General features: G+C 36.3%; 1 protein-coding gene across 4 annotated transcripts in view; it reads right to left on the reverse strand.

The window, feature by feature from the left end:
* The window catches only part of TPP2 (tripeptidyl peptidase 2), an 89288-nt gene that overhangs the window by 52121 nt on the left and 19869 nt on the right, over positions 1 to 17298 (reverse strand). For all 4 annotated transcript variants that reach the window (XR_011378715.2, XR_011378714.2, XM_002713016.6 and 1 more), the window contains exons 3-10: positions 16651 to 16746; positions 14852 to 14956; positions 11715 to 11839; positions 5865 to 6028; positions 4116 to 4270; positions 3435 to 3511; positions 1630 to 1757; positions 400 to 499 (exon numbers count right to left, since the gene is read on the reverse strand). Coding sequence is in view for 2 of the 4 variants with exons in the window: in XM_002713016.6 (XP_002713062.1) it covers positions 400 to 499; positions 1630 to 1757; positions 3435 to 3511; positions 4116 to 4270; positions 5865 to 6028; positions 11715 to 11839; positions 14852 to 14956; positions 16651 to 16746 (950 nt within the window). In the remaining 2 variants the exon portion in view is untranslated. The remainder of the gene's footprint in view (positions 1 to 399; positions 500 to 1629; positions 1758 to 3434; positions 3512 to 4115; positions 4271 to 5864; positions 6029 to 11714; positions 11840 to 14851; positions 14957 to 16650; positions 16747 to 17298) is intronic.

A 17298-nucleotide genomic window follows, 5' to 3' on the forward strand; every position in this document is an offset into this window, starting at 1 on the left:
ACATAGGCTCTAACTTCAAAATGTGAACACAGGTAGGCAGGCTCAACTATGATGCTTTATCATAGTTAACAGTTTTTGTTTCACTAAAACTCAAATATCAAAATTATATAAAAGAAGGCCCACTACTTTTTTAAAGATAATCAGGTCCTGATGTTTTCTTTAGAGGGTTATGGATAGAGGCATAAGAATTTATCCTCTGAACAGTTATGTCATCCATGTAACAACAGAGTAATTTAATTATATTTTCTTTAATTATCTGATCCTGAGATGAGATTAATCAAAATGAAAATACTGAAAAAAGTAAAAAGCAATAGAAAGAATTGATAAAATTATGTAAAATGCTGCCTTTCCTAACTATATAAAGGTTAACCAAACATGTGCAATACTACTTGCACCTACCTAGGGCCTCTAGAAGACCATGTATATTGATTTGCAGGTAATTTCTCTCTCAAGGAATACTCAGCAACCATCATATCAGGAGAAACATAAGCACCAACACCTGTGGGAGGGATTTCATCATTAACAAAAGGAAACAAAATGTGGATCCCAATTCGAAATCCACTGTTCATTTTGATACACTGTGTAATATCTCTAACAGTTGTCTCTCTTGTAAAAAGGAATAAGGAACAGGGAACTTCACATCAGACCTCACACTAAGACCTTTGCTTTTGAACATAAAATTAACTATCTTACAGGGTTGTTATGCATATTAAAATATTAATGTATCTAAATGTGACTCTATGCTTTTGTTAATCCACTTACACTGGAATTTTTATTTTATTTTTTTAAATATTTTCTTTTTTTGAAAGGCAGAGTTACAGAGAGAGAGAATGAGCAAGAGAGCGATCATCCATCCACTGGTTCATTTCCCTGATGGGCGCAACAGCCAGGGTTGGGCCAGGGTGGAGCCAGGTGCCAGGAACTCCACTGGGGTCTCCGACATGGGAGGCAGGGGCCAAGTCCATCATCCACTGCCTTCCCAGGTGCATCTGCAGGGAGCTGGACGGGAAGTGGAGCAGCCATGACTAGAATTGGCATTCACATGGGAAGCCAGCATTGCAGGCAGCAGCTTAATCCTCTATACCACAACACTGGCCCCAGTAGTCTATTTAACATTTTTTAAAAGATTTATTTATGTATTTGAAAGGCAGAGTTACATACAGAGAGGCAGAGGCAGAGGCAGAGACAGAGAGAGGTCCTCCATCCGCTGGTTCACTCCCCAAATGGCTGCATTGGCTGGAGCTGTGTCCAACCAAAGGCAGGAGCCAGCAGTTTTTTCCAGGTCTCCCACATGGGTATAGGGGCCCATGTGCTTGGGCCACGTTCTACTGTTCTCGCAGGCCACAGCAGAGAGCTAGATGGAAAGTGGAGCAGCGGGGTCTCAAACCAGCACCCAAATGGGATGCCGGCACTGCAGGCAGTGGCTTTACCTGCTAAACTACAGTGCCGGCCCCAGTCTGTTTTAAATTACAACAAATTCTAGATAATCTGGTTACCCTAGTAGACTTTGAGGTTCCTGAGCACACACTTAACGTCTACACTATCTTGTATATGGCAGAAACACAATTAACATTTGATTAATTCTTTGTTTGCTGGTTTTTAAATCTATTTCTGAAACCAGAAACTAACCTATCACACTTGATGTAGTTCCACCTGGACAACCGACTGTAGAAAGGCATGGACCATTATTTCCAGCGCTTGAAACATAAATTATATTATGTTTCCAGACTGCCTCATTAATTACTTCACAAATTCTCCTGAAAAAAAGAGACTTTTTTAAGCATATGAAACTGTCACATTTTTGAAGAAATATTGTCAGATATGATTTATATTTAAAAAGATACAATATGGATTCCACATTAAAGACCTAAAACAGTAGCTAAGTGCATTCGAATTAAGACTTTACTTTCTCACCCATAAACGGCCAATTTCTGTTTCCAAAGTGTTTACAGTACCACAGTCTTGTTCAAATATATGGTTACATAAATTCTGGCATATCTATTCTTCAGTGAAAATTGACATGGCTGTTTTAAGTGATCCACCATAATTTGATTTTAGTCAAGAAAAAGAGTTATAAGTCCAGATTAAATATTGGGAAAATAGTAGATGCAATACTGTACAGCACTAAAAACCAGCAGTAAATATGAACAAAGTACTAAAATGTTAACAAAGACTGGGTAGTGGGGCAATAGGTGGCTTAATTCCCATCCCCCACTTAAAATAATGTATACAGTTGAAACTCCTCTGAGAATCTGTACATGCATTTGTGACTAAAATTGTTTGAGTCAAAGAAACATATCTTTTTGGCAAAAATAAGGGGAAATGAGGCACAGGAAGAACTAAGCAGTAAGATTTTAATACAGAAGGAATCTGGTTAGAGCCTGACAGCAAGCAAGAAAACAACTACTGCCATTAACTGAAGGTGATGAAGTCAGACTATGAAGGGAAAATTGAGTTAATACAAAAAGGTATTGGGTCAATCTGAGCAGGGAAATGATGACTGGAAGGATGAATGTCAAATGAGAGAAGGAAACACACTTAGGTATGTAAGATAAGGAAGTGAGAAGAGGCAAGACTGTATTAAAGAATGAAATGACTGAGGAAGACAGGGCACATGTTAGAAGAGCAGCAAAGTGATGTCTCACAAAAAACCCAGAACCAGAGAAAATTAACCTATTTGACAAGAGGGTCTACAGGGTCTAGCTTGGTAACTTTTCCATTTTGATAGAACTTTAAAGAAAGAATCCTACTGATGGGTGTATCTGAATGGCCTGGTGGTGGCACTGGGGAACAGGTGATCAATAAGTAAATAAGGTAATTTCAAACAGTTACTGCTATGAAGAAAAAAAGGCCAAGTAACATGAGGTCAAGGCCATGGCAGTGGATTTGGCAGTAACACTGGCAAGGACGAGGAAACATGGAAACAACAGATATACACAACCAACTGATCAGTGCAGGATCACTGAAGGAAACAGCAGGGTTTCAGCAAGGCTCGTAGCCAGTCAGGCAGTACAAGTGAGGAAGGCTTCAGGGCGTCTGTGATGGTAATAACTACATACCATCTAATTTCGTTGGGAAGAGAAGTGAGAATGTGGAGGGGATGACAGTGAAGAAGTATGAGTTCTGTGGGTTGCAAGTCTTGGGAAGAATTGTAAGGGTGGACAAACCAAGTAAGAGCCAAAGGGAACACTAGGTTTAAGATTCAGATTTCAGGCCAAGGGCAATAATTGGTATTACTACTTACATCAAAGCTACAATAACTGGTATTACTCACATCAAAGCTGTAAGCATGGGAATGGGGACTGAGATCCAGGAGATGTACAGTTATCATTTAACCACCTTGATAGTTGTTTTTCCTTTGTGATATTTAACCTATTTATTAAAGATATTTAATACTCTTCACGAGATGAAATTCTATGGCTAACAATACTCACCCAGAATTTGGCCAGTGAGTTGCTTCTCCATAGCTATAGTTGACAAGATCACATTTGTGATTTATAACTTCTATCATCTGTTAAAAAGATTAAAGGTCTAGTTTAGGCAGCAATTAACAGAAACAGCTTACTTACTAAAATAAACACATATAGTATTATAGTTTTTTTAACTAATCTTACTCTGATTTCCAAGTTATTTATTGGTGTATGGTAATGTATGGGGGAAAAAAAGTAAAGTAGTAAGTAGCAAACAACAATAAAACTAACATTTCCAGAATGGAGTGAGGTTAAGGTGGTGAGAGGTAGAAGGAATAAAAAAGTCCTTACTAGATTCTAAAATCGCTACATTTCAAGTAAAACATAATTCATATGTTAAAATGAAGTACAGAACATTGAGGTATTAAATTCCTCTTAAGCTGATGGAGCACATTAGGCTTTTTTAAAAAGTACTGCAAAATTTTTTGCTAGGGGTTTACTAAAAATGATGAATGTAACAAATTTTTTTTTTTACAAAGGTTAAGCTAAAAAAGTATAATAATTTTTAATAAAAATTTAAAAATGACTCAATAAACATTCTCTTTTAAACAAAAGTCTTGTACATTCCATATATTATTATGAGCCTAAAAAATATCCAAGGTCATTAATTGTTATTTTCTAAATCAATGATTCACAAATACTCACAGCTCTTATGAGGCCTGTGCCCGTTTCCATTGTGCTCAGTCTCGTGTCACCAATCTTGATTGAAAGGATCTGAGCACCAGGAGCCACCCCATTCCGCTCAGGTTCTTCTGGAAAGTGCCCAGCAGCTATACTCGCTACATGTGTCCCATGTGCTCCTGGGAGCAGATATGGGAAATGAGAAAATACTCTCATGGACAAAGTTCTAACCATTCAATTCAGTCTGCATATTCTAATCATGATAAAAATAACCAAAAATATACTGTGATCCATGTAGCTAATAAAATCTTAACTCATGAATAATTCACAAAAAGCCCTCCTGAATTATATATACCACTCAGTACCCTGATTCTACCCATTCATTGAGAGCAAAACTCTAAGTCAGACTTAGACCAGAATATATGAAAAATCTTTTAAATATATAATAAATGAATATATATAAAGACCCCAACCCCAAAAGGCAAAACTTTTCAAAAAAGTGTTTCACAAGAAGATATCCAAGTAGGAAACAGATATAACAAGGCAATCAATTTCATTAGTTACCTCATAAATGCAAATTAAACCCAAAGTGAAATGCTTCTTCTACATACCTTTCAGGATTGTTAACATTTTAGAGATTTATAAAAGCATGTGTGGACAGGGGATGCATATTCTATACTGCTGGTGGGAGCAAATGCTGAACACAGGCACACTCTATGGCCTGGGACTCCCGCCTCTAGCCACAGAACCAACAGAAATGCATCCACATGTATACTAAGACATACACAAAAATATTGACAGCAGCATTGTTTGTAAAATTCAAAAATCAGAACCTCGATATACATTAACAGAAAATGGATTCACAATGTATCAATCCAACATATGGCAATAAGACCTACTTCTATACAATGTGAGATGAAGCTCACAAAAATAAGGTTGGGCTACAAAGAAACATAAAAATATGAATTAATTCATTTATATAAAAGGTAAGTGGCTAAATAATTGTGAAATTGTCAACACAAAGGATTTTGAAAAAGATGATGGAAAATGTGAATGATGAAAAACACTGTCTGGTTTCCAAAAATGTTTTTATCAGAATAAACTGACTTTTTAATTCTATTTTCCATGAACTTTTTGAAGAGCTCTCATATTTTATCACTTCTGATCTACAAAAATAGGAACATCATATGGTCAAAACTAATGAGAAGACAGAAATGAGGCCAGTAATGAATTATGGGAGGACAATGGGTAAGTTCTTGATTAGGAGGAGGCATGACAAGGGTTTTCATAATGCTTTACTTTTGATCAGGTGGGGGTTACCTAAAACTGTCCATTTTGTGATATTTCAATGCGTGTACAACATATGATCTGTTTACATTTCTGTATATATTACTAAACAACAAAAACAAAAAACAAACAAAAAAACTTTTTTAAAAGACCGAGATGTGAGCATAGGAAAATATCCCAGTACTGTCAGAAAAACAATATAAGCAGAATGACAATTAATAACTGGCACTGGGTCTTAGCACTTGGTGATAAGACAGCTGGAATTCCAAGAGACATGATGCACATGACATTTCAAACAGTTGTTGGATCAGTTTTAGAATGAATCCTTCATGGTTATGACAATAGAAAAATACCTTGCTACCCAATCAAATTACATCTATGGTTCAGAACTAGTCTTTTTAGTTAGGACTTCTACATTAAATTCTCTGTAATGCTAATTTGGACTATAGCAATTTATCTCTCATTAATGAGTCTGGAATAAAATACCTCCACTGGTCACAATGGAGAGCAGGTTTCCATCATCATATATATTAACAGAGTAATTCAGCATCTCAGCTGTGCCAAAAGAGCCATATTCTTGGGCCTCTTTGTAGTTTCTCAATACAGTTGATTTACTCAAGTCCCCATCTTCATTTGAATCAATGCAGGCTCTGTTAATTGACAAAAAGTAGACAGCAAAATTTATCAATTTCCTTACTTTTCTGAGAAAATGTAATATATATATATATATTCTTGCTACCCTACTACTCCTTCTACTATGACAAATACAACGTGGTTTAGATTCCTTTGTTGCACAGGGTTTGCAGTAAAGTTTACATAAGACCACTTTACAGGAACAGTCATTAAACCATGCACAAAGTGCTTTAAGATCCTCCATGTCCACCAAAGAACGCTAAAAAGCCATCTGGCCACCCGAGAGATTAGAACCAAAGCTTGGCCTGGAGCTTTAAGAGTTTAGATAATTCAGATACACAAGCTTTGACTTTACTTCTTTTTTTTTTTTTATTTTTTGACAGGCATAGTGGATAGTGAGAGACAGAGACAGAGAGAAAGGTCTTCCTTTTGCCGTTGGTTCACCCTCCAATGGCTGCCACGGCTGGCGCGCTGCGGCCGGCGCACCACGCTGATCTGAAGGCAGGAGCCAGGTACTTCTCCTGGTCTCCCATGGGGTACAGGGCCCAAGCACCTGGGCTATCCTCCACTGCCTTTCCGGGCCACAGCAGAGAGCTGGCCTGGAAGAGGGGCAACCGGGAAAGAATCCGGCGCCCCGACTGGGACTAGAACCCGGTGTGCTGGCGCCACTAGGTGGAGGATTAGCCTATTGAGCCGCGGCGCTGACCTACTTTACTTCTTATTTCTTCTTTTACTAGAAGTTTATTGCAGGCATTTTGAAACTAAATAAACTATATATTTGGTTTTCTCATTATAAAAGTCTTAGACAAACATGTATTTTTCACAGAAAGAACTCTACCATTTCTCTATTTTATTAACTTTTTAAATAGATTACAAACATCTTTAGAACAGTCTGATTCAAAAGTCATAAATTGAAAATACACCACTTAAAGGTCAATATTAAATTTTTACCTATTATACTTTAGTTTACTTTTTAAAAAGTAAGAATTGTGTTTTAACAAGATAAGCAAGTTTCCAATATTGCTAAATTAATGGAAGTCCACTAGTATAGCACAGAGAGCATTTATCATAAATTCTGAATCATATGTTTTGTTAAAAAACTACAACAGTTGGGAAGGATCCCTAAAAACTTGTTTTTATGCATACCACAATATGATAGCCCAAAATAACTTTAAGAATGTCCATAGACATAGAGTATACCCAGGTATAAGAAACTGAACACTTTAATGAGAAAAGGAGGCAAAGAGAAAACAAGCAGTTAAGGTCAACCAGTTAAATATATGCCAAATGCTCCATATGCTATAGATAATACCGAATTTCATTCCAAAATTTATGATCGGACAGCATTTAGGATGAACATCATCTATGATATCCTCCCTTCATCTCCCCTGGAGCAATTAACCTCACAGTCCATCTCCCAAAAGTTTGCATGTCTATTTCCAGTTTTTTCTACCTCTGCTCCTGATAAGTGGACTGGCTAAGCAGTCGGCCTGTTTTGCTTCTACTCTCAGCTAGTGATATTAAGTCTGATCATCTGACTCTTGTTTAAAACCTTCCATGTTCTCCAATGACTCAGCATAAAGTTGTATCTCCACAACAAAGTCCTTCATCATCAGATCTCCACGTACCTCCCCGCTCTTTTCCTCCCATCACAGCCACACCAAACCTCTTACAGTTCTTCTGATGCCCTCTGTGGCTTTCCCCTCCACTCTCAAAGCCTTTTCCTAGCCTCTCTGATTAGCTAATTGCACTGATCCTTCAAGTCTCAAAATGTTATTTTTGGGAAAAATTTCCTCCAAGTTTCCTCATCTTATTCAGATGGTTTCAATACATGCTTCCATAGTGTTCTGAGTACCCACAGGTGTTTCTAGAGCATCTACCTGGTACAAAAAAGGCACTCAATAAATATTTGCCAGATGATCCAAGTATTAATGAATCAACAATTAACAATATTCTCACAACAAATACAGTGACACATTTCATAGGTCAGTTTTTTTCTTTTTTTAAAAAAATGTATGTATTTATTTGAAAGGCAGAGTTACAGAGAGAGAAAGAGACAGAGAGGGAGGTCTTTCTACTGGTTCACTTCCTAGATGGTTGCAACATCCAAGCCTGGGTCAGGCTGAAGCCAGGAGCCTGAAGTTTCTTCTGGGTCTCCCACATGGGTGACAGGGGCACAAATACTTTGGCCATCTCTTTCATTGCTTTTCCTGGCCATCAGCAGGGAGCTAGATTGGAAGTGGAGCAGCTGCGACACAAACTGGCACCCATAAGGGATACTGGCATCACAGGCAGCACCTTAACCTGCTACAACACAGTGTCGACACCAGGTTCTTAAACTCACATCAGCACACAGTGACTCAATAATCAAGGCATCATATCCAATAGCATTATTGACTGCACAAACTCAGGACAGTCAGTGAATGTGGTGCACGTTTTAAGTTTCTAAAGGCCTGGATGGCTTAATTCAAGTAGTTACTATAATATAGACAAATGGAACATGAAAATGGTTTCACAGAGTACATTATGTGAGAAGGGGGAGCTAACATGTCTTTGTTTTTTTTTTTTAATAAATGTCTTGACATTTTCCACACAGTTCTTTGTCATTTCCCTATGGAAAGAATCCTCTCCCTTATGTAATACTCTGTAAATACAGTGTCTGTTCACCAGTTTTTGCTCAGTTTTCAGTGACTGTGACTTCTGGCACTTCGCCTCTTGCAAATACCAAATAAAAGAGTTACTGGTTAAATGTGAAGATAATGCCTTTAACAGTTAGTCCATGTATAGCACTGGGAAGGGTGGACTCTGTATTCTTTATGGAACAAAACAAAGTACTTAAAGATTAGTTCACTTTACCTCCCTTCAGAAACTGGTTGCCATTTCTGAGACAGAACATTTGCAGACAGTCTAGACACTGGGATCTTTAAGATTTTCCTTAGAAAATGTATGCATGGGTCTAACTCTGAGACCAAAGCTCTAGAGCAAGGGTAGGAAACCTTTCTGTGACCAATGGCCATTTGGATGTATAACATCACTCAAAGGCCACACAAAATGACCAACTTAGCCTGCCACAGATTTATTGACTGATGTATTCAAATCCCACCTGTGGCTGCTTTGCTTACTGCCCATGGGCCAGGCATTCCCCATCCCTGCCCTAGAGCATATACTACGTCATACAAAAAAGTATTTCCAGCGATAATTGAAAGCATAATTCTGTTGTATTTTTCACTGATTACAGTAAGTTTTCTAAAACGTTACTCTGGGACTTTAGATATTATTTTACTTAATGTTTCATTTCTTTGCCAACACAGAAATTCTAAAAGAATCTTAAGAAAGTTGTGTGAGGGGCTAGTGCTGTGACATAGCAGGTAAAGCCGCCGCCTGCAGTGCCGGTATCCCATATGCACGCCGGTTTGAGTCCCAGCTGTTCCACTTCCGATCCAGCTCCCTGCTATGGCCTGGCAAAGTAGCAGAAGATGGCCGAAGGCCTTGGGTCCCTGCACCCGTGTGGGAGACCAGGAAGACGCTCCCAGCTCCTGGCTTTGGATTGGCGCAGCTCTAGCCATTGGGGTCATTTGGGGATAGAACCAGCAGATGGAAGACCTCGCTCTCTCTCTGCCTCTCCTCTCTCTGTGTAACTCTGACTTTCAAATAAATAAATAAATCTTAAAAAAAAAAAAAAGTTGTGCAAACCAGATGATGGAAGTTCTCTCTGTGCGTGTGCGTGCGTGTATGCATGTGTGTGTCTACGTCACTCTGCCTTTCAAATAAATAAATCTTCGAGAGAAAGTAAAAAGAACTTGGGGCTAGAATTGTGCACAGCAGGTGAAGCTGCTGCTTGCCATGGTGGCATGCCCTATGGGCACAGGTTTGAATCCTGACTGCTCCAATATGTTTCAGTTCCCTACTAACGGTTCTGGGAAAGCAATGGAAGATGGCCAAGTACTTGGGTACCTGCTGCCCATGTGGGAGACCCAGATGGAGTTTCAGGTTCATGGGTATGGCCTGGCTTAGTCCTGGCTGTTACAGCATATGGAAGTTTTCTCTCCCTCTCTTTCAATCTCTATCTTTCCCTCCCTCTCTGTAACTCTGCCTCTCACTCCACCCTGTACAGTACATGCATCATCCCTTTGTCCAGAGTAGTCACGCAGTATGTGCCACCTGTCTGTTAGTAACTTAGTAGCCATCTTGATTATCAAATCTATTGCAGTATTTCTATGCCTATGTTCAGGTCACCCTTAATTTATTAATAATGGCCCCAAAGTACAAGAGTGGTGATACTGGCAGCTTGAATGTGCAAACAAGAAGCCACAAAGTATAAGTGGAAAGATGAAAAATTCTAGACTTAATAAGGAAAGAGAAAAAAAAATCTGGAGATTGCTAAGATTTACACTAATGATGAATCTTCTTATTATGAAATTGTGAAGTAAAAGAAACTCATGCTATTTCTGCTGTCACACCTCAAACTACTAAAGTTATGGCCACAGTACAAGATGTAAGTATTTAACTGAGATGGAAACGGTACAGGAATTCATGTATGTATGTATAGAAAAAAAAACACAGAATACATAGGCTTAGTCTTACTTGAAGATTCAGGCATCCTCTGGGAGTCTTAAAATATAACCCCAGTAGATGGGACTACTCTGTATATAAAAGCTTCCACTAATATTTGCTATCATCTGGATTATAATAATTACATGCAGATATTTTATTAACACCTTTAGTCCCAAATGGAGTAGGAATTTCTCATTCAGTTGAACACTTCATATAGTCACAATGACATCATGAATTAGCATCTGCACATGTGAGAGTAAAGTCCTCTTTGAAGAAGGATGTATTGCAAAGGTGAACAATCTGAGAACACTAAGTATTCACATCATATTTTCTATCTGACACATCTTGAAAAACGTATGATCAGAGACTTAAACTTCAAAATAACTCATTACAAGTGTTGAAGAAAGGTCTCTTGTTTATTGCAGAAACCCAAGAACACACATATGCCCAGACAGTAATTCATGAAGACATACAAACTCCAAGACACAAATCAGCAATGCAGGAGCCACCTAGAAACTGAAAGGTGTACATGAGGGATAAATCTGATATATTAGTTGTAGAAACAGAAACACATTAGCAGTAGTAGGTTACATTTAGTGCTTATTCTATCTAGAAACATCAATCTACGTTTTCCCCAAACCCTGTATTTTCATTATCCAAGCTAATAGACAGGGAAATAGGCTTAGGAAGGTTTAAATAATGTGTTCCAGGTTGTGGAACTAGGATTCCAACTCACAGACTAACCTTTAACCACTGCATCACACTGTGTAGCTTCAACTTAGCTACTGTCTGGCTATATAAATCTTCTCTCAATTTTCCTCCATTGCCCTTAAAAGGCTTTGCAATATTCCCTTGCAGTTACTTTCCAAATTGTCCGACTTCAATTAGGAATACTTCCACATATACCAACAGTGAATCTGCTAATACATAGTTGGTGAGGTAAGTTTCTTTAAAACAGTTAAAGGTCAGGTTTAATGTCAAAAATACTCACTACTAAGAAGTTCAGAACTACTTAAAAGTCAACTTGGCCTCAAATATTCTGTTGAATGATACTGTCAAAAAAATGAAACTCTTGTACAGCTCTGAGGATTTCATGTTCTTCAAAAACATTTAAATAACAAAGATCTAAAAAAATACATAAAAGTTTACCTCCAGGTTTCACCATCATGCCATACCAAGCAGTCATATACAGGCCCAGGATCACTATATTTTTTCTCAAAAGAATTTAACAACTCAACTTGACTTTGAAGCTCTTCTTTGATTAGCTTATTTGCCTAAACAATTAGAAAACAGATTAATATTAGTATACTCTGTACTTCTGAAATTGTATTAATATGCAACCGAAGATACAATGTCACCCAGTAACAAAATCATTTTATCTTGGAAAATTTAAGAAGTTTTTCTTCTTATACTATGCAACTTGTAGTTCAACTTAATGAAGCAGATAATAGTGAACACTAAACATTAAAAAAAAAAAATCTTCCCTTTTTCCCTATTATTTCTCACATTCACTTTGCCTGCTTGAGGAAAGAGACTGCTACCTGTTAGTGGTATCATCTGGTCAAGACATGTGTTGGTCGCTTATGTAATCTATATAACTCAATCAAAAAAGTAACTCTAAAATAAAATTTCCATAAATTAATTACCATAAAATTTTGGATATTTATATCAGGACCTTTTCTCAGATTCATTTAAGGATCCAAATAAATAAGAACTATGAGTCATCTCACTTAGAATTTGCAAAACTAAAAACATGATTTAATGGAATAAATTAAGCTTAATAGTTAATAGTGGTTATGAATGTAACCAAGTGCTTTAAAATAAACTAATGTTCAAACTAAATAAGAACTGACACTATCATGTGTTGTCCCTCCAAAACACTTCTAAATTACATTATTAAATAAATGTAAGGCAGATATTCAAATAATTAGGGAAATGACTAAATAGAAAATAAACAGATATAAAAGTATATAAATACCAAATCTGAGCAAACATTTTAGAGTTTTTTCAAAGATACTCAATTATAGTTTAAAACACAAAACAACCTTAATATTCATAATATGATTTCCATATTAATGTACAGAAGGGGTTGACAAATCAAGGTACATGGGCCAAATCTAGCTTGTGACATGGTTGTGCAAATGAAATTTTACTGGGACACAGCAACAGCCTATATTGTTTACATTTTCATGATACAAAGGTAATATTGAGTAGCCAAGACAGAGTGCTGAAAATATTTATTATCTGGCCATTTACAGAAAAAGTTAGCTATATCTAATTAAGTACTGTTTGAAACCAATTTGCTTTCTACAAATAATGTGGAATGAGTACTATCTAGCATTAGGAAATGGGATTCAACTCTAGAGCAACCACTTATTAGCTGTGCAATCCTGAGCAAGTTAGTCATCTCTATGACATTCCTGAGGTATCAAAAATAGGTAGAATAAGAAATAATACTTTGATCAGTGGTTAGCAAATTTCACTGCAAATCACAATTATCTGAAAATCTATTATAAAGACAGATTTCACTTATTAAACCAGAGCATTAGAAGAAAAGTCCAGAAATATGAACTTTGTTTTAAAAGGTCCCCAGATGATTTGGAAACAATCAGCCCAACAGAATCATTACACAAATCATTGGAAATAAGGAGTAAAACCTTGATGCTTATGTTAACTAAAAATTCAAGTATTCCAAACTCCCTTTAAAAAGATATATTTACATATAATTATGGAATACATTATGTTGAGTCATATAAAATTACTATTCTTTCACTATTTTGATATACAAAAATAGCAATTTCATATGCTTAAAAAGATTTTTTTGTAGATTGTTCTACATTCACCCAAACGGTACTAATCAATAAAAATTTGATTTTCACATGTTCCAAAAATTTTGCTATGCTTCATTTTTATTCACTATATTAAACATTTATTCCTCCTTAAAGAAAACAATTATATAGATATTTTGGTATACAAAATATGATGGATAATGAAATCCAGATTCCTTTTAAAAAGCATCTGTAATATTGAATTTAATGTGCCTAACAATGAAAGGTTGAAGAAGTACAAATATTGATTTAATAAAAATTATACAGCTGCTTAAAAAAGGATAATATATTTAGATTACATAAATAAAAGTTAAATTTGCATATAGGTATTACAAGCTAGTGGTTCTCAATACTAGTTGCATGCTATGTAAAGCTTCAGGGAGGTTGGAGGAGGGGAAGAAACTTTACAATTGCCTGCCTCCCACATAAAATTTTAATCTAATTCCTCTCTAGGACACAAGCATGAGAAGTTTTAAAAGCTTTTCATGTGATTCTAATAGCAGCCAGGGTTGAGAACCACTAATACAATTCCATTTTTGATTAAGAAAAGGTACACACATGCATTAAAAGAACAATTTAGAAGGATAAACACCAAGGTGTGCCAATCATCACTAGGGGGTGGCATTCTGAGGGTTTTCATTTGCTTCTTTAAACATCTGTGTTATCCAAAGTAGCTGCAACTAGCACATATTATTTTCAAATGAGCAAAGACATTACTTTCATTTTATAAATTGATTAAAAAGGATTTAATGGCGAGGATGTAGAACAGTGGGAATGTTCATATACTTCTTGTGGGCACATAAACTGGTACAACCACTTTATGACCTACTAAACACACACACACATGAACATTTAAAATATCATCATTCTTAAGATTCAAGAAATTGAAGACAAAGCATATTGCAATCTGCAGAATAACTTATGGTACATCCAGACAATAGAATATCACAGAGCAATGAAAATGAACTGCAATACCCTACAAAACAGATGAGAATCACAGCATCATATTGAGCAAAAGATGTTATGTATAAAAAATACATAATGTTGGTTTCATTTTACAAAATTCAAAACAGGCAAAGTAGCTGCTCTCTACAGCATTAGCAGACAGAAATGTGGTCGCCTTTGGGGAGAAGGAAGGGAGCAGCAATTAGGAAGAGACACCAGAATGTTTTCTGGATGCAGCTTATATTATACATTCACAATTTATGTACTTTTACCTAGGTGTATTGTAGGCTAATTAAGAAGTTTTTTAAAATTGATAAATACATATGTAAATTGACATCCAGATAAATAATAAAGGAAAAATTAGTAAAATTAACCAACTTAAAACAAAATTTGCTAAAAAAAAACCCAAAAAACAAAAAACAAAACTTGTGAAGAAACAGTCTATGAGTCCTCTAAGAACACTATGGCAATATGGTTCTATGGTGATGTTAAATAAAAGCGACTAGCACCAACTTGAGAAGAGCCATTGTTGGCAACATCAAATTCTTCCTGTTTTCTACAGGCTTCTGCAAGGGCCACTCTGTGAACAGGATCCCAGATTTTCTCCTTCCGTTCTTTCTGGAAAGACAGAAAAACTTCCTTACAATTAGGATGACAAATATTCAAGTATGGTCAATTGGAAGTGGACCTTGTGGTATCAGCTGTTAGGCTACACAACAAAGAAATGGTTTCTAATGAAGTTGACAGAACAAAGGCTCAATTATTAAACATTAGTTAATTAATTGTACCCGGGTTTTAAGAGAACAAATTTAAAAGGGTATCTCCAGATGTGTTTTCATGTATTATAATCCCCAATTTAAATCCTCTACTTTTCCAAGAAGTGGAGTACCAAGTGACAAAATGCAATTACCAGTCAATTAAAGTAGGACAATACTGTTTCCTGGGCCCACATACAGGTGTAAGCAGGGGACTGGAGAGACACTACTGCTGCATTTTGACAGACATGCAGGTTTTCTCTATTTCTTCTCTCTTGGGTTATTTTTTTCCCCATCTTCAATGACTGAATAAGGTTCTGTATTACTGAAATGGTATTAACCTTTATCTCTAGTATCTTTAACCCATGATGCCTCCCAACAGAGTATCTTAGTTAAAGAAATCCTTTCTAGTAGAACAGTCAACTAAGCCAAGAAAAGGGACCATTTTAACTTAATCACTGTATTTCATGTCATCAATACTGCTGACTGAAGTTTATATTACCTTAAAATGTCATTACATCCATGTATTTCAGCCTGAAATTTTAAGATAAAATAGTACTCAATATCTTATCACTAATTCTTTTCTAACTTTTTGAAGAGGACAGAGTGATTATAATCTGATAAATAAAGGTTATACAGATAATATACAGATTTCTTATAGTTCACAAACCCCTGAAGAACACTATGATCAAATAAAAGGGCACATGTCTCTTATCCATCAGGCCCATTTTCAAGCTCATGTTATTTTACCTTTGAAATCCTGGGTTACATCTGCTTCTGGCATTATAGCCATCTTCTAAAGCTACATTGTCCAATGCAGTAGCCACTAGTGACAAACTACTATTTAAACTTAAATTTTAGATTACATAAATTTTACTTTTTAATTACTCAGTTATAATAATCACATTTCAAGTTCTCAAAAGCTACCGTGGGTTGTGGCTGCCAGGAGGGACAGAGCAGATACTAAACATTTCAAACAAGTCCATCATCACACAAAGTTCTACTGAACAGCACTTTTTCACAGGAGGCTTCTTATCACTCTGTTTATCTCTTATTTCACTTAATGACAGACTAGTGTTTCTTGTACTTCAGTAGTTTTGATTAACCCTCTTCTTAATACTGAATGATGACAAGCTGAGAGCAAGAAGGCTAATTAAATAGCAAGAGAAGAGGGACAATTATCTTAACTAAAGGAACAGAAACAAGTAAGAAAGTCTGAATTTTAAATCAACTCTCTAAGCTTTCTCATGTAAGAAAAAAAAAAAAAATTCAATGAAAGCTGTATTCCACCTTCCAGAAAACACAAACACAGACACACAAAAAACCAACTTAATATAATTTCAGTGTATTCAACAGATTCCCTAAGCTTATCCATGTATCCAGGATGAAGAACCACTACTTTAGATAACGTTCCATCGAACAGCATCTTTCTTCAAGAAGTTATTGTCTGAAAGTCACCCAGTCTCCCAAAACAGTTAAGCATTAATGAGACTTTATCAAAGAATTTCTTCTCTTCAGTAGGAAGAAAAAAAATCAAGATGCCAAGTTGAATGTTACCTGTATCCTTTCCTTAAGAGCCTTTGGATAGAAGTCATAGCCATTTTTGATGCCAATATGGTATTTGCCTGAGGGATTTGTCCAGCTTGTAGGAATCTGTAGAAAAAAAGATAAAATTGTTCACTTATGTTTCTCAATTCTAATGACACATGACTTGGGGGGAGGGCAGTATTTCACTTCTATTCTATTAGCTCAAGTTGAAAAATAAGGCTTACAGAGAAACATTTTTAATATTTTAAGCAGTCAATATCTCCGTAACTTTTTTCCTCATCCATAAATAAGATGGTTCAACAGGAATAATACCTTTCATTTATATGATGCTTTGCTGTTAATAAAAATCAAACTAGCTGATTTACTCCCCAGATGCCCGCAACAGTAGGGACCAGGCTGGACTGGGCAGAAGTTGAGAGCTGAGAACTCAATCAACATCTCCCATATTACTCACAGGAACTCAATCCTTTGTGCCTTCACTGCTTTCTCCAGCATTCAGCATTAGCAGGAAGCTAGAATCAGGAGCTGGAGACAGGACTCAAACGCAGGCATATAATGTAGTATGTCAGTATCTTAATCAGCTCTTAACCATTTGGTTAAATACCCTCTCCAGATACTTCTTAAACATCAATGACACTTCATTTTCCCCTTTATCAA

This window comes from Oryctolagus cuniculus, chromosome 9 (assembly GCF_051225735.1).
Source record: "Oryctolagus cuniculus isolate XC-2025 breed Fujian yellow rabbit chromosome 9, ASM5122573v1, whole genome shotgun sequence".
Classification (NCBI taxonomy): domain Eukaryota; kingdom Metazoa; phylum Chordata; class Mammalia; order Lagomorpha; family Leporidae; genus Oryctolagus; species Oryctolagus cuniculus.